The following is a 27,552-nucleotide window of genomic DNA, read 5'->3' on the forward strand; positions in this document are numbered from 1 at the left end:
ATCAAGAGCCTTTTACAACACCTGGTATTGTGCCCATGAGACAGTGTCAGTAAGGCCTGCTGCAGCAGAAGCGGTTGGTGGACAGAGGGTGTTGCTCCCCACATGGGCTGAATTTGTGTTTGCTGGTGCCTGTTGCTTTGCTGTGCCCTATGGGCTCTTTTGGTGTCCCATGGTCTCTTCCAGCTCTTTTCATGTCTTCCTGCTCATCAGCTGTTGGTGTGTAGCTAGAAGTCTGCACTTGGGCTTCAGTGTAAGAAATTTTAACTTTCTAATTGAGCCCCTGAGTTTGCTAGGCAGCAGCATACGCTAACCCAAACCACGTGGCAGTGCTACCCTCCCCAGTGGCTGAAGGTCATCCTGTCCCTGTGCGGCAGGAAAGCGGACTGCCCTTGGTTAGCCAGCTTGCTGCCTGCAGGCACACTGAGAGCAGCAGCTGTAAGGGGGTTTGGCTGCTAAAGGTTGCTGAATTCCTGTGGGTGTTTGCTTACCTGGCTGTTAGAGTCTGCCTGGTTAGGGAGGTCCCTTAGGGGTGCTGCAGCACTCCCTTCTGCCCCAGTTTCCATCCTCTTCCGCACCAGGCTTCAGCTGCAAAGACTTGCCCTCTACTCCCTTCGGAAGCATCAAAGAATGAGCAAAAAGTAGGGATGGCCTCCCTCAGATGTTACAGAGCCACAGGACAATCCTGTCCCCACGCTGCCCTAGTGCTTGGGGAGATGTGGTGTGCACGGGCAGAGCTGGCCACCTCTTGTGACCTCCCCATGCTCCTCTGCTGCCTGGTGCAGACCCCTCCATCCTGAGGACACTTGGGTTTTGGCAACCGACCTGCTGCAGTGACAGCTCAGCACACAGCCACCTGCTGCAGCCATCCCTCAGAGAAAGCCAGGGCCCCCAAACAAGCCCCTAAGTTAGACACCAGCAATCAGGGACCTGCCTCTGTTCTCTTCATCAGAGGGTGCCGAGGTCATGCCTCCAGCACTGGAGTGCTGAATCGCTAGGGATGCACAGCTAGATGACCTTTAAGGGCAAACAGCTCATACCTAGCTAGCGATATACTGCACATGACGGAAGAAGAGCTGCTGACAAGATTGGGGAAAGGGGCTTGCTTTTGCCTAGGGAGGCCAGCATAATGGATCATCTCCGCAGCTGTGAAAGTGGCATTTCAGTCTTAGGGCATACTCGTTCCTTCTGGAAGATGTGGATCCATAAGTAGCATGGGTGATTAATCAGGGACTTTCTCAAGCATCAGCAAACAGAAGAGCTGGCTGACACACATAAACTTATCAGAAGAGCAGCATATGATGGTGTCTCCCTCGCCTGGGACAACCCTCTCTTCAGCCCTTGCAAGGAAAAGCAATTAAATGAAACATAGCTTTGTTCCCAAAGAGGTTTCCAGTACAAGTCCAGACACAGCCTCAGCCACAGAAGGGGGACAAAGAAGCCTGGGTTCCTTCACATTGGGCCAGGGTGGGATTTGACATCACTCTACTTCACAGTCTGCCTGCAGAGTAAGAAGCAGGAGGAAGGGCAGGCCAAAAGGCCCCTGCCTTCCTTCACAGGCGACAGAAGGTGGCTAAGACACCACCTTGAGACTGGCCACCTTCAAGACCTGTGGGAGGTGAGGGACAAGCCTCAGGCAAGATACATAAGCCACTGCAGTACCCTACAAGTTTGCATATTACATACGGATTGTGTACACAGAATTACACAAAACTAGGCTGGAGGGCCGTATGCCCTGCCCCATGACCACCCCCCAGACAGAGCGGCTCTTGGTGGAGCTTAGCTGATATGCATGGACACATCCTTCTGTGACCATTCTCGAGCTGTGGGGCTAAACATCCCGTGGGGGAGAGCCTGGTAGTGGACAGAGGGAACATGGCTGGGCTCTTCCCTACCCAGTGCACCCATGTGCCACTGAACAGCCCCATCACAACAACGGGGGTACCCTGAACTGCTGCAGGAGACAAAACATGGCAGCTGTAAGGGCCGTGTGTTGGCGGGCGAGGAGCTTGGCACCCAGATCTGGGCAACCTTGCCTGCAAAGCTGCTGGTGAACAGCCTGCACAAGCTGGTGGTAGGTGCCCACCACATCCACAAGCGCGGCCCCGAGCTCCTGCTGCCTCTGCCTGCACAGCTGGCAGTGTGTCACCTGGAAGCAGGCCACTGCCAGCTGAACCAGGTGGTCGAATGTCACCCTCAGCGTACCCTGCAGCTCTTTGAGGGGCTGCTCTGTTTTCAGGAGCTCTTGGCAACTGGACAGCAGGTCCCGGGAGGCTAAGCCAAGGGCACCCTTGCTCTCAGCACCCTGCTCTGCACATTGATCTTGCAGGTGGGTTGCTTGGTTCCCAGAGAGCTTCCCCACAACCTCCTGAAGCTCTGTGGTGTAGGCTAGGAAGCAGGAGAAATCTGCAGGGCTCATCCGTGCTTGGTCCTTCAGCTGGCTGAGGGCTTGGACATGAGGATCCCACCATGCCATGTCCCTAGCAATAGAGACTGGGTAACTGCCCACAGGGGTCCCAGGAAGACTGCGGCTGCTGGATGGTGGGGTGGTGAGGGGCCCCAGCAACATGCTGCACATGGGGATGGTGGTTTCATGTTCCCCATTGTCATCAGGCCTGTGGAAGCAGCTGATATAGGACAGCTGACAGCTGCACTTGTCCATCTCAAGCTGTGGCGGAGATGTCTTATTCATCGTGGAAAACCCCAAGGACCTGCTCATGATGGGGTCAGGAGGAGTCTGCTCATCCTTCTTGTGGTTAAAGCAGAGGAAGGAGTGTTTTGGAGTCCCATGGTCTCCTGCTCTTTTCTCCAATGAGCCCAATGGAATTGGGCCTGAGGAGATGGAAAGCCCTAGAGATGGAGGAGAGTCTTTCCCCACCTCAGTAGCCTGTTCTCTGGGAAAAGGAGTCTGAACAGTCCGTGGCTGTTTCTGAGCCACATTTCCTGTGTCTTTTCTGGGCTCTCCTTCATCCAGCCCCTGGCTGCTTACCAACTCTTTCTCAAAGGGCGGTCCAGCTGGGGATGTTTGCATCTCCCTTCTGACAGCATCAGCCCCCAAGCACCCACTAGTCTTCTGGGAGGCCAAAAGCTCCAGTGGGATATCTACCCTTTCCTGAGATGGGCTGGGTGATATGAGGTCTGTCCTCACTCCAGATGAGAGCCAGGAGAGGCGAGTTATAACCCCTGAAGTGCTGCTGCAATCTGTTAAGAGCTGAGTTGCATCTGGAAAACCCACGTGATTTTTATTGTGCACTTTCTGTAAGGCCTCCTTGTTTATCACTTGTCTGCTTTTTGCCTGTGACAGGGCACTGTCACTGCTGTTTTCAGCACAGCTGTCACAATTAGCTTGTCTTTCTTCACAGGGAGCTGGGACAGGCTCTTCACACGCTGCTTCCCTCCCAGCAGTGAGGAGCAGTTCCTGGTCCTGGGCCACCGCATGGAGAGAGGCCACGCTGGGGCCATGAGCTGATGGTGGCAGTGTGTGTTCATTAGCAGGGCAAGTCACCTCTTGGCTCAGGAATGGGTGTGCATCACCAGCCTTGTGCTGGGCTGCCATTGCCTCACCCACCTCTTCCAGTGTCACTCGGGCCAGCCAGCCTCCAGTGGCCACACAGCTCTGCTCACTCGGCCACCTAGTATTTGTCTTCATGGAGGAACTTTCCTGGGCAGCCCTGCTTTGTCCCCCAGGAAGGGGCACAGCTTCCTCCAGGGACAGGAAAGGTGGACGTACAGCATTTGCAGGTTGGAGGCCACCATCCACATGCATGGCAATGCCTGCACTCTCCTCCCTGTGCTGGTCACCCTGCAGGCGAACAGCTGAAATGGAAGAAACCACCGAGTCAGTCACTGATTTTGTTTCCATGGTGTCAGGTTCCATTTCCATCAGGTCAGAGGATGGGTTTGTACTAGCAGTATCTCTCTGGGCCTGGGTGGCAGCAGGAAGTCCCAGTTCTGCATCTTTCTTGCTGTTCTCTGAGGAGGGTGGAGCCAGGGGCTGAGCAAGGTGTGGTGGGGTGGGTGGCCAAGAGCAGCAGCTCTGCAGAGAGCCTGGCAAAGCCAACGGGAAAGTGACCTGCGAGGTGTAATTAGTTTTCAGGAAAGATCTCCTCTTCCTCAGGCTCTTGGCGTATGTCAGCTCCTTCTCCTTTCTGTGTTTCTCCCTTGCTGTCTGCCTTGTCATCTGGTTTTCCCCCAAGCTGTAACACCTTGCTTTCTTTAGGATGCAGGAGGAGTTGTCTGTACCCTCCCAGCACGTCATACTGTAGCCTGCTGGCAAGAAAAAAACATGCAAGTCAGGAAATAGCCCCAGGCAGCAGAATATCCATGCATCTACGCAAAGGGCCAAAAAGCTCTTAACACAGGTCCTGCAATTGCAGACATAAATGTTTGGCCACAAAGCCTGGCTCCCCAGTGCCAAAGGAAACTGTCTCATGTTACGATCAAGCACCTACCTGGAATCAGCTATGATCCAAGAAAAATAAAAAGTCTGGGCCTGTGGCTATCAAGACTGAAGTCCAGGATTAGTGATGAAGGGCGCTAGATTTGTAAACTCCTTGTTTACTGGAGTCACTGATCTGACAGCAGGTACAGCTATAATTCTTGAGTTAAATTTGGTGATATTAGCAGCAGCTAGAGAGCACTGCCTACACCTGTAGATTTATTAACATTGAATAGAAACATTATCAGAAATTCCCAGCCTGGCTATTTAGATGATAAAAATTTCCAGAGATTACAGTTTTGTGCCCGAACATGGTATTATTACTGTGCATGAATGCAAAAGCCAAAATTGTTCTAACTACACAAAACAAATTCCTAAGAAGTTCAGTTAATGCTGAAAGAGCTGATTATTTCAGAAACAAGAATCTCCTTTCTGAAAAAAAGCTACCAGGGAGCTGCTCAGCCACAGGACTCCTTGACCCAGTTATGTAACACGCGCCTGACCCAAAAACTGGTTTTGATCTTTTGGGTGCAGGGAACAATGTTTTACAGCTTTTAGCTCTCCTCAGCTCAAAGGAAGATAGCAGAGTGAAGGTACTGCCTAACAGTGCAAGTATTTGCCATAAAGCTTGCTGTCAGTGCAAGGACACACATCTTTTCTGTGTTGTTTCTGGGACTCATCACTCTTTTCATTACCAAAGATTCAGCCTACATAGAAGGATGCACACTAACTTACTCATGCAGCATGTTAGCTTCAGGATCAGGCAGAGCCATACATCAGTATTCTGGAATTCCTGCAGAAACCTGGGGACTTTCCAGAATGCCAAACTCATTTGAAAACTGACTTTTTCTGGCATCCAGTGCTTGGATGTGATGACAAATCTCCCTGCAAAGTTGCAGCTCTGACCCCTGCGTGCACATCCACTGTATTTCTGCTGAAGAGTGGCTTATGAAGAATGGGTGTTCAAAGGTCCTTCAAAAATCTTGGGAAAACTATAAAGAGCTGAAAGATGATCCCTCCAGGAAGACTGACATGGGAAACAGGCAACACCCTAGCTCAGGGGGTGGAAGGAAGGTGACCTGCAGTGAGGGGATGAGGGTTTACCTGCCAGGGCATCCGGAGGGCTGAGCCTGTCTGCAGCATCATAGAACTCTTCCTCAGAGCTGGTGTCACCAAAGCCTGTGGGTGGATCCAAAATTAGGTTGCTTGCCTCTGCCATCCGCTCTACTCCACATGGTGCCCCTTCCTGGGCAGACCCATTTTTCCAAGGACTTCTTTGAGGGATGGAACTGATGTTGCTCCTCTCCATGCTGCCTGCAGGGGATATGCTATAGCACAGGCTGTAATAGCCTGTGGTGTTTTTCTCAGACAGCTTGGTCTCCAGCACAGATGCACCAATGTTTTCCCCTCTCTGCTCAGAGGGGCTGTCTTCACACCCAGACTCTTCTGCACGTGGTACCTGCAAGAAACAGTAGTAGTCTCTGGTTTCTGCCCTGCCGGAGCCTCCTGCAGCATGAATGGGGAACAAACTCATGTCTGAGCTGCTCATCTCCTGCACTGTTGGTGTGTAAAAGTGGAAGAACTCCGACTTGGAGGAAGAGCAAGCTTCCAACTCATCTTCCTCCAGTGCATCCATAGAGTCACTGGAGCCACTTGTCTTAAACCCTCGGCTCTCAGTGTTGGCTGAATCTGAAGCCTCGGATGTGCTGTCTGTTGCATTGTCACCCCCATTGCATTGGTCACTCCCTCCAGGTTGGGGCCTTGTACTGTCCTTTTCCAGGCTGTGGAGCTCTCCCAGCTCCTCCTCGTTGCACACAGGATGGGTGCTGCTGTATGTGATAGGAGTGTCTGAGCAATGCTCTGAGGAGGAATTCAGCTCCCAGGAGTCTTCAGAGTCACTGCAGGTTCGAGATTCGTACCCTGGGATTTAAACACATCTATCAGCCTGTCCTTTGCAGTGGCAAGGAGGAACAGCCAGCCAAAGGTTATGAACTTGTCTGCACAGCAGGGACTCAAAGCCCAGACAGCTTTGCCCTCACTTGCTCACCAGCAAACAAGGTGAAGATGCAATCTGACCTGCACGGCCATAACCTGTCAGTGGAGGCTTGGTCCCTCCTGCCTGCTTTGCCTGGTTTTACTGCAGAGCAGTACCAGAGGGAGCTACAGAAGAGCAGCCAGCTAACTTGCTGCCTAAAGCCTCAGTCTGCAACCCCTGTGAGGCTGGAGTTAACCTGACAAGGGACAGGACAGCATGGCAAACAGATCCTCTCTCTCCTGGCCAAGGTAGGCCAGCAGAGGGAAAGTTGTCAGGAGGTTGGTAAAGGAGCACAAGTGCTCAGTGACAAGTTTGCCATTTCAATGGCAGGCACTCAGCCTTCACTTCTTGAGAAAAGCTAACAATTACTGCTGCTCTTCTCCTGCCCAACATGTCTTGGGCTGATGGAAACCTGGCATTGCCTGTACCATCTGTCTTATTAATTTGCAGATGCTACTGCACACCCCTGGGCTACTCTTCTAGCATGATGCTATTCCCAGGAGGGAATAACACCTCTAATGCTGAAGGATCCACCCACTTCCTCCCCATCCTTTGGAAAAAAAGGTTGGTCTTTCTTTAAACCTTCTTCTGCTGAGACACGGTGCAGTTGCTGTTTTTTCTCTCCCCAGGTAAATATGGAGACATTTGCATCCACGAACAGTCTGTAATAGCCAATGATGAGGCAGACAAGATCTTTTGCACTGTTTGATTCCAGCAGCAGAGTCAGCAGCTTTTTTTTTTTTTTTTTTTTTGCGGGGGGGGGGGGGCACAGAAAACAGTAAAAAAAAATGTTAGAATAGACAAATAGTGCTTCTACGACAATCTGCAGGAACATGCTACACACTGAAAAGACGTTCCCCCTCTCCCATACCACCATCATTGCAGAGCAGTCTGGTTTTGCATGAGGCACAGAGAAATAAGAGAAATTGTTTTTCTTGCATTTTGTTTCTTTGGTATGTCTCACCGATGGAGGACAGCAGGAAAAATCACTTTTCTTCAGACATTTTGTATTCTTCCTACAAGCTTTCCCTTCTGAGTCTGTTCTAAGCCTTTTGTGCTGATGACACCATCAGCTAAATGTCAGATTTTGAAAAGAATAGATGGTGTGAATGACCCCCCCCTGCCTTGTTCTCTGGCCCTGACACAGCTACATGCTGGCCATCATGAAAGCACCGCTTACCTTCAGATCCTGCAGGTAGATTTTCACCATGCTCACTTTTTCAGAGTCCTCTGTAAGCTCCACCCTGCTGATGTTTGCAAACTCTGCCAGACTTGTTATGATGTTGAGCTTATTATTGATAATCTGGCTCACCCCATACTTGGCACCCACCAGCAAGGCAACGTATGATTCTCTGTCCTGTAGCTGTAGGGGGAGAGGTTAAATCTGTAGCCAAAATCTGAGCAGGAACCCATTCACTTGTGCTGGGCAGGGACTCCTCAGCCACCCAATCTTGTGTGGTATCTTTTAACACTGGACTCTACAACTGGGCTGTAACCAGCTGCAAAGGGAGCCCCTCATTACTTACAGGCTTTCAGGTCACCTGCTGCCGGCTGTTCTCTTCTCTGGCTTGGGGACCGCCAGTTTCCCTGTGCCCCCAAGACAGGTGGCCCCAGAGATGCACCAGCCATCTAGCAGATCCAAAGAGGTGGTCAGCAGCAGGTTGCCACCAGAAGTGTCACCTGGCAGGCTGCGCCAGGTGGACCTAGCGAGACCTACTGGAGCTGGCTAGAAACTTCAGGAAGGCTTTTTTGGTTTTGGAAGAAATGTCAACACTTTCTGTTAGGATCAGACACTTAAAAAAACTAATTAACACCCATATAATTTGGCAGAAATATTTCAATTTGCGCACAAGTGTAAACCTAGGCATTACTGCAGCCCATAAGTAAGGTCCTCCTCTGGTACAGGCCTACCTACACTGCTCAGCTCTCTGTACAAAACAGCTTGTGATTCACAGTTCAGTACAGAACCAAGTGGGGACAGGCAAAAAAAAACCCAAGAAACCTCTTGTGAAAAGAGCACTGTTCTTTTTTACAGTAAGGTTGAAGCATGGCCAATATCTTTTCAAGAGTTTTTGAACCCTCCCTCAGATCTCTGAAGTACTTCATGACATACAAAATCTAGACAGAGCTCATCTGAAGAGTCACAACTTTCAATTAGAAAAATACGCATAATTATTTTGTAGGATGGTATGTTATTCACTTCAATGGAACTATGCCAAGTTACCCTAGCAGAGTCCCTTACCAACGTTTATCATGATGTCCCAGGACAGGGAAAAGTGGTATGACTGGAGCTGGCTGAAACAGCATCACCAGAGTTAGTGTTACATTTTCTACGAGCATCAAAGCAAAGACAGGGAAGGAGACTCAGAGGCTGGTAGTCTCACATCAACAACCTGTTTAGAAAAATATTTAAACATTTCTGCTTTAGATAGGGTTTGCTTTGGTTAAGTCATGATCTTATCCACTGGTGAAGAAAAAGGGTTAAAACTGCTTCCTGTGCCCTATCTTTGCAGTTATTGTCCAAGTACACTGCCATAAGAGATGTACAAAGCAAGGCAATAAGACAGTATGCCAAAACCCAATTACATAAATAAACAGCACTCGTACCATCAGGGTGGCATTAAAGATCTTCCCATTGTACATCTTCAGGTCTCCTAGTATTTGCAGGTAGCTCAGGCGCACTTGGACTGCTGCGAGCATATGCTTCGTTTTGCAAGAGAAGAAATACTGTTTAGAAACATGACAGACGAATAAGGTTTGACAGGTAGCCTGTAGGCTAGAAGATTTTTTTTTTCATACAGGACTTAGTATTTGACCAACACATCTAGCATGGTCTTGATCGGCAATAGATCTGTACAGGACCATTCCACATTACCACATTTGCCACCTGGCAACACACAAGCAAACTGCAACAGGACACACTATGCAGGGAAGTTAGGGTGCGTGTGCAGCAGAGGAAGTTACAAGAGCAAAAATAGGGGAAAAGCCCTGAGTGGTCCCTTAGAGAGGAGACCTACAGAGGAAAGACATTGCCTCTTTGGCCCTGAGAGATGCTGCCGGCATCCTGGGAGGACCTTGAACCCAGGGGATGCACACTACCTTCTGCCGAGGGTCCAGTAGCACCTGATTCCGCTTCATGTGGTAGCCGATGGCTTTCTTGATGTCCTTCCCACTCATGTTTCGAAGCAAAGTTGGTGAGATGAAGTTTTCGATTCCCCAGTCCCTCCTGCCGGAAAGATGGGAAGGGAGCAAAGTGGGTCCCAGCTGTCCTGTCCCCAGCAACACAGGAATGTGCAAAAGGGCCACTGGCCAGAGGCAAGGAAGGGCAAAGGCACCACACCAGTCTAGGATGTACTAAGCCTTAGGGTGCTGTAAGATGTCCGGACAGCTCATGCAACATGGCTCCCTCACTCAAATTCACTTCTATGTGTATCTGCTACTGCGTCAGCAGATGGGGTTGGAGGAACACGCGCTTTCACGCAGAATGCCTGTTTTTCCATGGTTATACAGAAGACAATCTACAAGCTTAGTCAGCATAATGGTCCCAATCTGTCCTTGCCACCCAGAGGATGAAGATTGTCTTTACATTCACTTTACTTTGGTTACAAGATTATTACATTTTAACATCTCCAGTTCCCTAGATCCAAAAATGTGGGCCATCTGTTCTGCTGAAGAGTTTATTCAGCCCAAACATTAAATATCTAGGAACTAAGAATGCTGTGGTTGTCTGTAGTCGCTTCTCACTCACTGCACATGGTTGGGCATGTCTGGCCATATGCAAGGAATCAGCGGTGCTTGCATGGGCTGGCGGAGGCTCAGTGGTGCAGTTACCACACAAATGTCTGTTATTTAATGATTGGTCCATCACAAGTTCTTAAAGCAGGGTTGTTCTTTAGGGCAAGTGTGGTCTAACAGCACTGACATGCAGCACAGCACACCTGCTGCTTGTGAATTTTTCATTTTTTTTTTCCAGATCCCGTTACTTCACAAGACCTATCACTTATACTGAAATTAGATATTTCTGATATAGTTCTGGTGGATGAAGAGATTTAAAGTACTGGTTGTGCAAAGTTGATGATTATCCTCTCTCTCAACTACAGCATGCAAATCTTAGTACACTGGCAGGAGCAGCCTGGGTAACCGTAACTATGTGAGAGATTTGCAACTTCATGTCCCTGCTCTAGCTACAGATCAGAATCTCCATCTGCTTAGGGACATGCCCAGATGTCATACTGTCCATGTTATTCAAGCAGCTCAGCAGGTTAAAGACAGGGAAGCTTGTGAAGCCACCTTGCCCTAAAATGACTGGCACAACTAAGAGACTGGAGTCTCTGGATCAGACAGTCTTCTATCCAGAGCTAAACACTGGGCAAATATAGAACTGATGCCACTTTTAGTTGGTGCCTTCTTTTGCCAGGCTTAGTCACAACATAACACAGAAATTTGGGAACTTACTCAATGTATTTCAAGGATACTTTCTGTGGCTGAGCACAAGCATAGATCCTCTCCTGTATGTGCAGAGCAGCCAGACGTAATGCCACACTGCATTTCATTTCCACAGCAAACCTTTCCTGAAGCACATCGCTGCAGCTCTGGAACAAACAGAGCTGAGTTAGCATGATGATGGGAGCTCAAGAACAAGTCAGGATAGGGCCTCTAATATGACTACTGTGCATCAAATAAAGGGAGCCACGCAGCTCATTTCAATCTCATTCTGTTAAAAAGCCAAGCGTATTAAGTTGATTCAAGAATTTAAGGCAAGTTGAATCCAAATGCTCTGTTCTTAAGTGCTCTGCATTTCACATTCATATAACTGAACTGGCCTGAAGTATGTTTTGGTTTAAAGCAGAAATGAGAACTGGATGAGAAGAGATCCTGAACCATGGAATGCCTTGATTTCACCTGCAGGTAAAGATATTCGAAGGCAACTGGGTCTTCATGCAGGAGGTCTAAGGGATCCTTTGGGACAAAGCAAACTCTGAAGAGGCACCGGTAGTCATGAGATTCTCTTTTTTGGACGACCTGCAACAGACAAACAGCATCATGCCACAGGTACTGCTGTAGTCCCTCCCTTCATAAATGCACAGTAAGCCTCTGGCTTGTATGAGCTCAAAGAAATCATTTAAAGCTACTGGCAAGCAGGATGGCAGATTAGCCATTGTCCTTAGCAAATACAAGGAGACATTGCTAGTGTTTGTAATTTTATCTTCAATTCTTTTTCCAGTTTTTGCTTCTCTCTCTGGTAGCTTGGAAGTCCTTTGACAGCAAAACTTCATTAAATATCCATTGATCTCATATACTTGCAGTAGAACCAGGACAGAGGCTTCAAGGCCATATGATAATGACAGAGGAAGGGGCAAGCTCCTCTGCTTTTAAGTTCAGTCATAAGATACAGCAGCCCTAAACAGACACTTGGATCATCATCATAATGTCAATACAATGTTAAGACCCCAGGGTTATACATTAGCATATTTTATTCTGGGCAAATCCCATATACGCTCACCAACCAAAACAAAGCAGAAATTCTGAGGCACACGTGCTCAGTGGTTAGTGTTAGCTACTGAACCTCTCTGCATCACCAACCAACAAAGTAAACAGCATGGGGAGGAGACTCCCAAGAAGGCACATTCTCACAAATTAGATTAGCCCAGAATTACTAGCAGAGCAACAGAATTACTAACAGAGCTAACCTCATGTTTGCAGGACACAAACTTTTGATTTAGAATTTAATCAAAGTGGCACCTGGCTGGGTTAACTCTACCTAGGGAACTGTAAATAGCTGGGTACACAGCTATTTTAAGACTGTCTCAAATAGTCCTCTGTAGATGGGTCTACCTGACAGGTGGCACAAAGCATGGTCATCCCCAACTGCTCTACACGGTCCAAGCAATGCCAGCCCATGGGTTTTGCTCTGTGGGCTCTCTAAACAGAGCAAGATGCTTCTGAAAGTGCCATTTCTCCAAGGGTTCTGGTTAATGCAGTGGTAACACATGCAACAGGCAGAGAGAAGAGGACAGCACCTCTGGAGATGGGGTCAAGCTCACTCCCTCTTGTGACACCTGCAGAGCTGAGCTCTCTCTGCACCTCGCTGGCCACAATTCATTGGTGCCGGTGCCCCCGCTCCAACACGGCTGTGGGGGTATGCGAGGGGCTCTACTCACCTGCTCGATGAGCTCATCCTCATGCAGAAGGTGGATCTTTGCCACGTGGTACTGCTCCTCCAGAGCAAGGGCAAAGTGTGCGATGCTCCGGATGGAGAGCTTCTTCTTCAAGGTAAGAACAATATCCTGGGAAGGGAAGACACACAGACGGTCAAATAGAATTCAGACACAGTTGCTGAGCACTGCTAGCACACCACATGAATGTGGATGATTCCAGCCTGTGGCTGGCAGCTGTGTGGGACAGCACTGAAATGGCAGTGGCCAGAAACAAAATTCTCTGCAGTCAAGAACATGCTTGGTGCTGCAACACAGAGGGAAATTTTTAGTGCCATTTCACAGGAAAACAGTGCCTATATGATATACTGCCTTTCCCTCTTCACTGACAGCTTCTGAACACATTGACCTAAACAAATGACAGAGGTGTCAAGGTCAGAGAAAGCCTGCAAGTTCATCAGAAGTGGAGGTACAGGAGATGGCAACCTCTTTGGGACACCAAGCACAAGCTTGGCAGTTAGCTGCTGTGCTATCCCAGCTGAATGTCTGCGCAACAAAGAATATGCCAGCCAGGCAGTCGGCAGGACAGTGGTCAGAGCCACCCATATCCACCAATGCCAGCCAGTTGGTAAGGAAGGGAGTCAAGGGAACTGCAGGGGAAGCACAGATAAAAGGAGGACAGGGCAGGGAAACTGCAGCTTGCTGTGGTAAGAGTGCAGTAAGATGCAAACTTCAAGGTATAGTAGGCATCAAATCCATTTCCTAGAGTTACATGTCCTGGGCTGCTTCATGCTGAAAGTTTTGGCCTTACAGTTTTTATGGTGGTGTTGAGCATCTTCTGTCACCCTTGATCCAAATGTTTGCTGTTAACCATTCTAGCTTTCTAGAACTCTACCAGACTTTTTGAAGAAACTACAAAGAACTGGTGAAAAACACTTCTCCCCACCAATAAACAAGAATTTGAGAGCATAATTGTAAAAATCTTACCTAATTTGACTGAAACTGGTGTTTTAGTTGCACGGAGAATTCTGTTGGAATACTTAGTGTCATGGAAATAACTAGGTTTATTTTTGGCAAACAGAAAACATTACAGAAGGCTTGACTGAGTGCAAATTGAAAAAGAACTCCTTTGACTCACTCAAGGCTCTTGAGGTAAGCATAAATGTTTTACTCATCTCAGTTTTAAGCAAGAATCTCTCAAACAGCAGAGGAACTTTTGAAAACACCTAACTTAGGAAGCATTTTACCCATTTGAGTGTTTCTGTGAGGATGCTGGTGAGGGTTGCACTCAACTCCAGTAGGGAAAAATTTGTTCCAGGTCCTTGCTTTATTTCATTGTTTTCTTTTTCTCCACCCTGCAAGTCACAAGACTTGCAGAGACTTACTTGCATGAGAGACTACAACAGTTTTGTGAAGTTTGGATGAACCAGACAATTAACTCCTCCTTTTTGAGAAACGTTTTCAGTGCATTATAAATAAAATCTCCTTGCTTTTCCCCTTAACATTCTTTCAGCCTAGTAACTCCAGAATGTCTGTCCATCGTGCATCTTTTCCACAGTAACTGCTGCAGGACATCATATATCCTTTAAAGAAATTATGGCCTCCAACCACTGTGCACAGGCAAATCTTATTAACTCCAACCTAAACACTGAGCAACTCTAAAGATCAGGCTAGAAGAAGTTAAAGTTTGTAAGCCTATGTCTAAACACGGCAATTATGGAAAGTGCTAGATTAATGGTTCTGGAAAGCAGCATCTTGTGTTTTGAAGAGAATGATGGTAACTTGTCTATAATGCCTCCAAGCACAACTGATCCTAGGGAGGTGGTACTGCTTTTCCATCTCAAGGGGTTAATCAGCTTTCATGTCCCCACAGGGGAATGTTTGTACCAGTGCAGAAATGAGGCTGGAACATGGACAAGCACTTTAAGTAACAACTGCCACATCTGCACTTGCTGAGTTCACATGATAGCCAAACCTGCACTCCAATGTCCAGGTCCCAAGCCAGGAGACTTGTTGTCCCTCTCAGGGATGCACCACTGCTATATTAAACAACCTCCTCTGTATTCTACCATGTGGTTTCCAAGGAAAGCAATGTTTGTGCGGACAGCTGCTGATTTTCCAGTCCCCCACCCACCTGTACTCTTGCCCAACTTCAATCACACTTCACAAAGCTGTAGTGGTCTCATAGCCAAGTTCCTGCAAGTTCTGTGAAAACTGGTTGCTGAGAAGAAAACAGAGGTAAACCAAAGCAATGCCTCCCCTGCAGGAACAGCATGGAAAATCCAGCATGCTCAGCATCAGCCAGCAATCCTACTCCCACTAGCTGGCCAATACAACCAAGAGGTTGCAAGTCCCACTGCATGCACTTTTGCTACTGGATTTAATTCACGTGGTGGGAACAGAGACAGGCAAACAAGCATCATTACCTTCACAGTAGTGCTCGTCTCAAACCTGAAAGCCTTCGTCTGTCCATTTTCCAAGTATACCTTGAGAACATTGGGCATACAAAGAAGAGAATTCCCCTGCAGAACAAAAGCAACAGCACTAATCCTTGGCCGTTAGCCCTCCGAGCACCAGGCTGCTCTGCCTGACACAGCACATCCTGGTATAAATTAGTATCTTTCTCTGCTTTTGCAGTCTTCTTGCATGCCACCGAGCTTTATTCCCTGATTATGCTTCTGGCACAGAACAAGGGAAAGAGAGCGTAATAAATGTCTTTACCGTAAAACTCCAGCCAGTGCAATAGCTGCACATGGCCCAGATATGCCCACTGTTCAGTTCCCACATGGCGCAGGAAGATCTGGCAGATCCTGAAAGCTGAGAGCCATCCTCCCTGCTCATTACCGGAGAAGCAGTGATGTGTCCCAGAAAAGACATCTTCCCATTACCGGGCAGCAGCCAGCACTAACCCCCACACTGCCACTCTCCCACTGGCAGCAGTCTTGACTTCAACTCAGGAGCTACCCAAACCCTCCATGCTACCATGAATAGATCTTGCACACCACGGGAAGGCTGTCAGATTCAGCTAAACACGCAGTGGTATTTTTATTGAGCATTCCACTAAGATTTGTGACTCTGGGGCTTCCCAAACACAAGATGATGTCACCAGAGTTTTCACCAGATATGTCTCAAATGCATTAGACAAGGCAATGACTCCCACAGCAAAAGCAACTCCACTGGGTGCCCCGAGAAGGGTCTGGGAACTTGGCCTCTCTCCTTCTCGGGCTGTCTAGAGCTACACCTTTCAGCCTTCCATCTTACTGCTTTAGTAGAACCCATTTGCACCTTCCCTCTTGTTTTCAGCCTTACTCTTCTTGTTGTTCAGTGCTGAGAAGGTTTACTCCTCCACCCTTGGACTTCCCATTCAGCATATCTTTCTTATGTTTTTGGACCAGCATGTTCCTCCAATCTTAAAGAGTTCATCTACTTGTCATGACAGTCTCAAGGTTGAGAATGGCATTTCTAAGATGATCTTTCCTATGTTTCATTTGCCATGCAACACCTTATAAATCTCACAACCTTGGTCCCTCTTGACAGAGAGCCTATATCGCCTGGAAGTACTACCAGAACAAACATAAACCACTTCTGAATCTTGTTCCTTGTTCCTCCCCTCCCTGTTTTGTGGGGTTCAAGCTGCCTACAGTCATCACTGAGAAAAAATAGTGAACATTGCCACTATTGCTGAGCCTAAGCTCTAACTCCTTCGTGCTAAGTAGCACAAACACATCACATCTTTGACAGGCTTTGGGTCCTCCATCAGTTTCAGAAAAGTGATGCTGGTTCACACCAACTGCACATTTTGTCTGGTAGCTCCTGCAGCTGCAGGGTACTGTATGAATGGGGCCTTGAACAGACAGCACACAGCAGAATGTGAAATCCACACAGAAATTCTTACACAAATTAAATATCACCACTCTCCTGGTCAGATCCAATTAGCTGGCCAGAACACCCAGATGGGATTTCTCTCCTTTTGTGCAGGCTCTAGTAGACTGCTAAGAATTAACTGTGAAAGCTTCTGCTATGGCTTAAGCAGCTGTACCCCTCCTGTTTTGTCTGGTACAAGGTTGATTTACTCCATGCTACAGCTAAGCCCACAGCTTCTGATAATACACTGACTGATGCTGACCTGAGGATCCTGAGGGACCTGTCTCTTGCATATCATTCAGTTATATGGAAATACGTAATAGGTTCACAACAGAAAATGGAGGCTGGATAGCTTTGAGGCTTATTAACAATTTATGTTCCCAAACTGGAGTTTCAGGTTTCAACTGCAGAAGGCAGCCTCTGGGTTCCTTCCAGTTGCCACAGAGACCATTTAGCAATGCTCCGTTAAGATGACAAGAGTAGTATATTTACGGAAACAGGAGGCTTTGCAGTTTTTCAGGGCCATAATACCCATTTTGGCTGTCTTAATACATCAGTCTGCTGAAAGGAGAGTAGTTCTAAAACACCCAAGCAGAGTAGCTGCTGTCTATGGTGAATACTGTTTTTCCAGAAAGAACTCATAAATATGCAACAAATTTATTTACTCTTCATTTGTGCTAATATTTTACTGTTCAAAACAGGGTCCATATCCAACTGGTGAAAAGGGAAACTAACACCAGTGGGACCCCAACACCCGAATGAATTTCTCTTACCTTTATGTTCTCATTAAATGAATGGCAAACTATATATTGATTGCGTCCCTCCTCTGTACTTGCAAAGGTACGATTAACTTAGCTCAGGAGAAAACTGATAGAGGCTTTGTAGGAAGTACAGAGTACAGCGTTCCCTCTGGAAGTGCCTTCTTCGGGCTCCTCAAGACCTACCTTGCAATCAGTAAGTGAATGGCACAGATCTGAGACCTCCAGGCACTGCAACACCAGTGCCCAACCTCTGACTGAAACAGCTCCATGGAAGCTCCCAAGCAGATGCTAGTGTGAACTATAAGAAAAAGCACAGACTGCTGGCATTTTCCGGTCTGGCTGTATCCTACAACCAGCCTTGCCCAAGGCCTCTCAGTCATCTCTGCCTGAGACCACTTCCAGAGCACACCCTCCTCTTCCCTATTCCTTGCCTTCTGAGCTCTGTGGCCTGTGTGTCATGTCCCCCAACCACATCAGGGGTCCAGCGCCTGGCTTCTATGTCAGGAAGGGCGGCCCAGCTGCCGTAATGCTCAGGCAGGATCCTCGACAGACCCATCATTAAGATCTGAGGGATGTGAAGACAGCCCTAGGTAGAGCAGAGAAGAGCCTTGCAGCAGCTCCAGCACATCTGGGAACAACTTGGCAGGAAGGAAAGGATCCCAGAGTCTAGAGAGACTTACTGGCAAACATGCCAGGAGTCATACCTGACCCCCTCCTGCTCTGAAGAACAGGCCAGAGAAGGAGAAGGAGTCCCGACATGCCTGGAGTCAGACACAGTTGCCAAAGCATTTGCACTGTGCCTGTCAAATAGGCTGGTGATATCCATGGCATCTCTGGCTGCACCTCTGCCCTGGTGCAGGGGGAGAAGAGGAAACACCTACCACAGGGAAGGCTCTGCCTGAGCTGGGTCAGGAGAGCTCCCTGCCACCAGAGATGGGAAACAAGACAGAGCCTCGAAGAGAAAAAGAAGAGGGCCTAGTGGCTGGCTGATCATCACTGTAAAGTGCAAAGAAGCCAGATCTGGTCAGACCTGAACCACCAAACAGCACTAACAAGTAAGAAACAGGAGTGGGGGATTTTGACCACTGAAATTTTTCATTCCAAAGGGAAAAAGGAAAACTCAACAGAGTTAAAGACTCCCAACTCACCCCAGTCCATCCCAACCACGTTGAGCTTATTAAGTTACACAGAAAGAAAAAGGAAACATGTAAGAGCTGTTCTCACATCAAGGAAGCTACAAGTGTTCTCACTGCTTGTCCTTTTCTACTACAGCCAGACCCATACCTATCCAACTCATTTGTTATCAGTTCTAGAAACCCTGTGATAAATTTGCAGCATTCCTCCAGTGAGACGTGATCTTGTTTCATGTAAGAACAGATTGGCTCAGTTTATAGACGGTCTATTATGGAGGCAGCTGTGAAAGCTCTGTGGAAACCCTCTGCAAGGATATGAAACACGACAAGCTGTCACCCTATCAGCTAGAGAACATATGTCAAATTTACCAGCAAAGTCACCAGTACCAAACTCTCTGAACACAATCCTACCTGAACACTGCTGAAGACCAGGAAGAGATACCTCAGCTACTTTGGCAGCAAATAAACATGGCATGGACAGTCAGATTCACCTCTCATCTTTAGGGTTAGGATCTGTCGTGCCCAAACTTCAGTCTAGGTTTACTACGGAGAGATTAGCACCTCAAGAGATGACTACTACATCCCACAGCTGTGTAATGCTGGTTTAAAGTTTACCTGATAGTAAAAGGACAGAAATAGTACATGCAGGGATTTTCTGTTAGTCTAAGTAAGCAAATCAAAGATAAAACCCCCTGGAGATGCCAGCGCTTCCCCCCAGTCACCAGTGAGCCTAGGAAACAAGTTGGGACCAGATGCATACCCAGGGCAGGCTAGCACAGTGAGGGTGCAGCCACTCTGTAGGTCCTGTGCACGCTAACCCAGCCCGGCATCTGTCCGCAGGAGTGACCCATTTCTTCCCAGCATGCAGTGCCCATGGCACCCAGCTGCAGCCATTCCCCACTGACCTGTGTGTGTCCATTCACCAGCACTTCCTCTGCAAACCGTACTTTCACTGGGTTTGTTTTTAGCCTTGCCCTCTTCTCTGCAGTAAGAAACGATGACTTAGGCCCACCCTGAAAAAACAACAGCACTCGGTTGGCAGCTCGGCCTGTTGCAGTTATGTACGAGAGGCAGAGGCCCACAGTACCTGCAAGGGTGCGATCACAGCCCATGATGAAGCTGCTCACACCACACTGCCTCACACTTACAGGACCAGGTGTCATTAGGAGTCCCACAGCCTCCAGGCTTCCTACAGGCCTTTTTGATGTATCTGGGCGGTTGCTGCCTTCTGAACCCAAACCCAGCTGTCCAACAAGTGGACACACGTGCAACATATGCTGTACACACTCCTAATTTCACTGCATGTTAACCAGTTACTGTGTTTAGGCATCTCCCCGACTCCTGCAATGAAGCCAGGATCCTGCAGAATTACTGTTAATCTAACAACAGCTGGCTTGCAGTGGGGCTACACAGCACCATAAACCAACACATGCAGAGTGCCTTGCAGTGATAGACAAAACCTCCTTGTATCACAAGAACACAGCCATGTATGCAGCATTTCCCAGCTCAGCTGGGGTTTCTAGAGCATACTCTCATATTGCAAATGTTTAAGAAAACTGCCCAAGGCTAAAAAGCCAACTTGACTTCATTGCACTGTTGTCACATAACCATGCTTTCACCGTGTCAGGGGCCTACTAAGCTCACAAGACACCACATGAGCCTAGGAACCACTGAGTTCTTGTGCCCAAATGTCCAGCTCTTGTAAAGCACAGGATTCCCTAAGAAGAACAGAGGCAGTATCCCTCAGTATCCTCCCAGACAACTTTGAGGTAGAGCAATTCCTACACTCTTGCCAGAGGTGCAGGTGCCTCCCAACCTGCCAGAGCCCCATCTTGCCCCAAGGCCATTTGGCCAGGACGGAGGAAGGGAGGCAGGCAGGAGTCTCTGTGCCTGGCCAGCAAGCCCTTCCAGAGTCTGTCAGGCTGTACAGAGAGCACCATGCCCCACAGCTACCCAGAGGAGGGCCAAGGCCTCCCACATCCCTTCTAGTGTGGCCAGAGCAGCCCCGGCAGAGGGTCTGGTATCCATCGATGGGAGGCGTTACCTCTCAGCTCTAAGCACAGCTGCCTTCAGAGTGGGGCAAGAGCCAACCCCAAACCCAAGATCAGCCTTGGCTGTATTTGGAGGTGTCCTTAAAGTGACCTGCAAAGGAAAAAACAAAAATGGGTTCGTGCCCCATTTGCTTCTCAACAATGCATGAAGGCCTGTGAAGGGTGTTCCAAACCCTGTGAAGAGTTTTCCAAATCCTTTTCTCTCTGAAAAGCCATTGCGTTTTCCCCCTTTTGGCAGGCATTCAGGTCTTGCATAACTAACTCTCATTTTTTCCTTGATCTCCGGAGCAAAATCAAGCACTGGTAAGACTGACAACCAACGTACTAGGCAAGGGAGATCAGGTTAACAAAAGAGGGAAGCCACTATTCAGTGGGTTTGCTTAAAGTTTTTCTCATTACTTTGGCTTTGTGCGCATCCGTTGAATGCCAAGACCTGGGAAACTTCGGGCAGGAGAAATGTATTTAAGAGATTTTCTCTCTAATGTACCTTTACTGAATGGCCAAGAAACCTCATGATCTTAAGCCTGAGAGCTTTAGCAACTCTTCTGAAGGAACCATCATTCTTCTTTCTAAGAATAAATCAGAATTAAAAAACCTCCACACAAACAAAAAACACTCCCAAAATGCTTTCTGGGGCAGGGTCGGGGGGGAAATCCCCCTCAGGCCACTTTCATACATCACAAGAAGCCAAAAAGCACACAAACCCAATTTTGTCCTTGCTTTGCAGCTCAGCTTTTACACACATTGAAATCCATGTGGATAAACACATCGTGGCAGCAGTACATGCCCTCTGGGGAATTTTATGCTACAGAAATGGGCAATCAACACCAAAGTTTCGTACTAAAGCTTTGCTTCTATTGCCAGAGTATGATCCACACCCAGGTCCCAGCCCTTAACCAGACAGAGCCTAGAGAAAAAGGGACAAATTCTTCCAGCACTCAGGAAGGAAAACCTCAAGAGCTTCCAAGGAGCATCTGGGGCGGATGCTGGGCCTGCAGCCTCTGCATCTGCCTTTCGTGTCCAGGGGGTCCCCATGGCCCAGACAGCCCCAGCACATGGGGAGCACTGCAGGCTGTTCTTGGTGGGCTGGCCACAGCTTGCTGAGGAGACCTTCTGCATCCTAGTCGTTGTGGCCTCCTGGCCTCTGTGGAGCCCACTGGGCCTTCACAGCTCCTGATGGAGCAAGCCTCCAGCTCCAGGGACCACGGGCTCAAACCGCTCAGCAAGCCTCTCTGTGTGACAGGCTCTGCAGCCCGCCCTGGCCCTGCACCCAGGGGAGCTGTGAGGAGTTACCACCGATTCTCCCCAAAACCTCCTCAAAGGGCATGCGTGAAAGCAGAGGACCCTCGCAGCTCCCTCATGGCTTCAGTCGGGCCCTTGCGTCCTGCGTGCCAGCCCCAGCCGCCCCACCTTCCCTGCCAGCTGCACCGCCGGCCATGGGCCATCTGGGGCAGTGCCGCTGGGAGTGCTGAGAGTGCTGAAGAAAGGCCATTTACCGACGTGCAGCGCAGGACGGTTAGGAGGAGCTCGTCACCGGCCTCCCTGTAACAGAGACATGCAGTCAGCGAGGGTCAGCAGCTGCCTGCGCCTTCCTCCCCAGTACCGCGGCAGACAGCGTCACCGAGGCCTCTGGCTCCTCTGCCCCCCACCCCGAGGGAAGGCTCTCAGCCAGGCACGGTGCAGCCCACCAAGCACGGCCACGGTACAGGAAAGCGGGGGAACCCCCTCTCCTGGGCTGCTGCGCCCTTCAGCCCCAGGGCGGACTCGTCCCTGTGGGGCAGTCCCCCAGCGAGCGCAGCACCCCGGGAGGCGGCCAGGTGCTGCTCGGCGGGGGGGGCTGGCCCCACACAGCCCGTGCACCTTTGCAACCCTCGGTGAGACCCGGTCCCCGCACCTCTCAGCCCTCTGCCACCTCATCCCCACAGGCCATGCGGGACCACACCTGATGATGTCAGCCGCTCGCTCGACAGACACGTCGTCCACCGCGGTAGAGTTTATCAGCAGGAGCTGGTCACCCGGCTGCAGCTTCCCTTCGGCGGTGCTCCCTGTGGGCAACCCGCACAGTCAGTCACAACAGCGGCACACCGGCAGACCTCCTCCCACTGGGGACGCTGACTGCAAGCTCCTCTTCCCATCTGGCACCCACCTGCCTCTGGACGGCAAAATAAAAAGGGGCCAAAGGACACCGGACCCTGATGCCAGATGGTGTACCGCTGCCCGTGTCCATGCTGCCTCACCTGGGCTGTCCTCTGGCCCCACGAGCTGCCCCTCCACCACAGAAAATCACTCTTGCACATGTCTTTTCCTTTGTCACAGCCCACCACGCAGTCCTGAGACACCACCTGCCCAGGGTGCAGCAGAAGGGCTCACAGGCTCTTGGCAAACCACGGGACTGGCGAGCAGCAGCAGCACCTCCTTGCCCTTCGCCCGCCTGCGAGCCCTGGGCCCAGAGAGGCTGCCGGGGGCCTGGGCAGCCGCCGCAGCACAGGGCTCGCTCTCTGCAGGGTCTGCACCCTGGCCTGGCCCTGCTGGCTGTGTCCCAGCGGCTGACCACTACGGCGCGCAGGCCAGGGTTCGGCGCTCGCAGCACGCCGCCATGCAGAACAAGGTGCAGCAGCACCCCCCGGGAGATGTGGGCTGGATTCCCAGCATGGTGACTCCCCTCTGCAACTCAGGAGAACGCAGAGGAGGTCTCCTTAACTGTGCTGTCTGCTGGGAGGACCCACAGCAAGAAAAAAGATGGTTTCTGAGCTGAGCTTTCCAGGAAAGTAGCAGCCGCAGGATCCAAGGGGCGAAGGAGCAGGTGGACCTCTGGTCTGAGAAGGAGGAACATGCATGCACCCCCAGCTCCACCACAGCCAGGCTGCTGGCCGAGGCACACTACTGAATTTCTCTGCTAGATAGGTTTGCCCACAAACCCACCTAGCACCTGCCACCTGTCCTTCAGGGAGACCCCAGCGTCAGGTAGCATACACGAAAGGCAAAACACAAGGACAATAATTTGGAATTAAACACACATTAGCCATGGGCTCCCACAGCAAAGGACAGGACTTAAAAGGACAGGTTTCTTTCTGCCTGAGTATTAATAAAATGTTGATTCTTTCTGATTAGCAAAAAAGTGTAACAGAAAACCTCCTTCCCCACTTCTTAGGCCCCAAGACTCTTAGCTAATTTAGCCACGTTTCATGTGGGAAGAGGCATAAAGAGACTATTTCACTCAAAAGCACTATGAAAGGACAGCAACCATACTGTAGTGCCTTTATAGAATCATCAAATCGTTTAGGTTGGAAAAGACCTTTAAGATCATCCAGTCCAACCATTAACCTAACATTACCAAGTTCACCACTAAACCAATTAAGGGTAGAGTAGCAATTTCATGTTTCCTGGCTAAACATCCCACAAAAGCACTTAGGCTTTTCCCCCCAGCAGATGGGGGATTGCCACAGCCCACGTGGGCAGCCAGAGGCAGAGCCTAGGCCAGCCTTCCAGCCACCCTTCCCACAGCACCCACCTGCCCGGCTCAGGCATAGTCTTTCTCTGGCTGTCACACTCACACCGACAGGTAAAAAGCAGGCATTTTTGTGCACCCATTACAAAAATAAAAGGTAAAGAAAAAACAGATTCACAGCCTTTGATTCAAAACCCCAGGCAACATGAAAAGCAGAATTATATCCCTCTCTTTTATAACTGGAAGAGTTGATCTGCTTGACTTAAGAAGAATTTCACCTGGGCTGCCCGTAACTAGCAGTTTTCAACAACAGATCACTGGGGCCACTGCAGAATAAGAACTCTAAGATTTGATTAAATACTTCCTTTGCATTTCAGATATAATACCAGAAAGAACTTTGCCTTGAAGCAGCTCTTTGCATCCCTGAAGGTCAGCTGTGTCTGAATGCAGGCGAAGGACTAGCAGTGAAGCTGCCATTGGCTTATATTTCTTCCATGCCAGCAGAATCAGGTAGATGTTCAAGCACTCTGCACACCATAGGCACACAGGCTTTTGCTCTCAGTACTCAAGGATCACATGCCAACCAGAGGTACCTGAGAAACTCATAAATACCTGGCAAGAGTTTATCACTAAGACCATCTGGGACAGTTCAGTCTTCTCACACCTGTGATTGTAGGGAGAAGGAAACGGTGTTTACCTGCAGTGACAGATGCAATCGTAAGAGGAAGGTTTGGACAAATCTCAAAGCCATAGTGATGGAGGACCAAATCTTTGTATACTGTGACAGTAAGTTTGACACGGCTGGCAGGCTGGCCACTGCCATCACTGGTGCTGTCTGTCACAGACACTCTGCCCCTGTGAGACAAGAAGCCAATGATTAAAACATAGTCGGAAGATACTTTATCAAAGGGGCATAGATCCACACACATATACACACTCCCACTTTCAGCGGGCTGCACCAGTACACAGAGGCCAGCACTTCTCTGGGTACCCACGGGTGGCTCTGCACTGTGCAGGCCAGCAGCGATCCCCCAGGCTCCGCAGAAAGCTGAAGACATCAGACCAATGGCACCAGCTGGTTATAACCACAACTCTTTCAGCCACCCCAGCCCAGTGGTCACATGGAGGGAGAACTCCAGGTGTGCCCCGCACCAAGCCCCTGACCTCCACATATCACAGCAACACCTTCACCCAGCAAGGCAGTGAGAGAATTTACAGCTCTCTGCTTCTGCCAGGATCCAGCCCAGTTTAATTTTGATTCACAGACCTTAGGAAAGTAACGCAGCTGTAGGCCAGGATCCCTTGTAAATGCAACACAGTCTTGCCCTAAAAACATGGGCCAATGGCAAGACACAAAGAAAAGTACAACCCCATCTTTAAGAAAAGCACATTTCACATTGAGCAGTATTGTATTTCTGCAGATATGGCTCGCAAAACCTGAATGGGTGAAAGCAGGAACATCTGTGCCTGGAAACCAAGGAGGATGCTTAAAACCACTGTTTTTTCTAGCAACTACTGTATGCATATTTCCCAAGAACAACCGAAACAATGAGTAACATCTGCAACCTGTGGCTGCCCCTGTTTGTTGGGAACAAGCTTGTGCTGTCTCTGATCAAAGGTGATCAAAAGATATTCCTTTCACAAAAACGATGTTTACCTGGATGCACCATCCCGAGAGCGATGAAGCCATTTTGCCACCATTTGCTCTATTCTACATGCTTTGCGTGTCTGGATTAAGTTAGTCTCCAAATCTTCCATTTACCTGAAAGTGACAGAAATCACAGGAAAACAGAATGATAAAAGATTGAGAAAATCTTCTAGACACTGTTCAGAGTTACCAACACCAATTTACAACTCTTTCGTAAAAAAGAGATCCATTGACACCTTGGGAAGACTATGTGATTTAACAGAGGATGTTAACATCTGTAACCATTACTGTGCTTCTTCCTGTCCATCCAATCTCCCCTGCCTGGTACTTCTGGCTAGTCCATGTTGGTGGTCATAGTGCATTAGCTTCTCATGGCAGAGAATGACCCAGTAACCTCTGTATTCCTTTTTCATGATTTCTGGATCCAGTGATCTGTTTTCTCCACAAGAGAAGGCTGCCATACCTAGTCATAGGAAAGTCCTTCTGTATTTTAGTCTGGGATCACTGAACGGTAAGTTTGGTAACACCCACCTGTACATTGATCCAAACTAGACACGCTTCTTCCACTGACCATTATTTCACGGACAAGTACACAGCCTTCAGCCTCAGTGGCCAAACACTGCAGGACACCTCACAACAGTGAGGTTTACAGCCAACTCCTGGCTGCCTTGGGGAGGCAGAGAGTTGGTGTATTCCCTCCCTGTGACAGATTTCCTCTTGGATTAATACAGCCACAGAAATTCTACTGAGAGCAATAATGAAGGAAGAAACTTGAGGGGCCAGTGCAAGCCGCTACACACTGCTGTTTGCACTATAAGAAGCAATCTCTAAACCAAGGTCATAAGCCCAAATTCGTCTCTGATAAAACTGGTCCAGCATACTGACGCCTACTAGTCCTGGAGCTCTGTGAACATAGGGGGTTCCAGAAATCAGTAAAGTGAGTGGCTCATCCTGGATCTTCCATTTAAAAGCTCTAGCTCAACAATATGAAAATGGTAACTCACCCAAGCTCCTCCTTGTGTTTGTACCCTCTGCTGTTGATAGGATGTTTTTAGTCCTACTGAACTGAAGAACTGTGGCATTAGAAGGGTTTGGCTCAGATCTGGTTCATTCATTGTGACTTTAATTGCACCTAAAAATGTGCCTTCTTTTGAAGATGCAAAGGCCAGGTCAGCTTTCAGACCCCAGACTAAACCTGCCAGTCCACAACTCCTCTAGAAAACCACATAATTTGCCACTTTAACATTGTACCTTCCAGGATACAGAAAGCCTGTAGCCACATACCATTTTTGTTACTCATTCAAACACTGGAAAGAGCTGTGGGCTGCAAGTAAACCAAACACAAAAATGAAACAGAAAATACATCTGCATCTACAAGAAGTCATGAAGAGTATCAGCTCTGTGTATTTCAATTGTATTTCAGCAAGGAAACAGAATTATTATAGCTGCCTTTCACACTGTGTCTTCTGGTCAGCTTGCAAGATTTGTATGTCCGGAGCTCCTCTCTCTTGTCTTCTGCTCAGACAGTAAGTTCTGTGCATAGGGGACATTGTCTGTCATGCTGGGACAGTGCACAGGACAGGGGGCTGCTGGTCCATAGCAGGAGCTCTGCTGTAGCAGAAATATTAGTAAGCTAACTTCAGAATAACAAGATCTAAAAGAGATGGTTGGAAGCTGACAGAAATGAGGCACAAAACATTTTGTCGCAACACAAACTGGACATCTTCCCCTCAGCACTCTCCCACCTCACAACATTCCTCATAACTCATCTTTTCTAACAGAGATGAGAGGGCAGGACAAACGTTTGTTGATGTCTCTTTCCCTCCCAGGAAGCCATTCTTGCCCATTTCACTACCTGCCTGGGTAACAATGGACAGAAAAGAGGGCCATAAAATTCAGCCCTTCAGGAGTTCTTTCACTGAGCATTCTCTTAGCTGCTCTTTCTTATGCAACACAGCTCAGAACTGCTCCTTCAGCCATACTGCTCCTCTATCTGCCTCTGAGCAGCATCTCTGAACCAAA

At 48.8% G+C, this 27,552-nt stretch overlaps 1 protein-coding gene across 1 annotated transcript; it reads right to left on the minus strand.

Annotated features, from left to right (window-relative positions):
- Positions 1-1,924: 1,924 nt before the first annotated feature.
- Positions 1,925-25,640, minus strand: FRMPD1 (FERM and PDZ domain containing 1). The gene is made up of 15 exons (XM_075726890.1): positions 25,540-25,640; positions 24,580-24,737; positions 22,377-22,479; positions 21,931-21,976; positions 19,289-19,396; positions 15,052-15,147; positions 12,632-12,757; positions 11,373-11,492; positions 10,926-11,062; positions 9,570-9,696; positions 9,078-9,173; positions 7,651-7,833; positions 7,053-7,200; positions 5,540-6,355; positions 1,925-4,266 (listed from the first exon to the last, which is right to left on the minus strand). The coding sequence occupies exons 1-15, from the start codon at positions 25,638-25,640 to the stop codon at positions 1,925-1,927; spliced, it is 4,707 nt and encodes a 1,568-aa protein (XP_075583005.1).
- Between the last annotated feature and the right edge of the window lie 1,912 nt (positions 25,641-27,552).

Source organism: Pelecanus crispus, chromosome Z (assembly GCF_030463565.1).
Source record: "Pelecanus crispus isolate bPelCri1 chromosome Z, bPelCri1.pri, whole genome shotgun sequence".
NCBI lineage: Eukaryota > Metazoa > Chordata > Aves > Pelecaniformes > Pelecanidae > Pelecanus > Pelecanus crispus.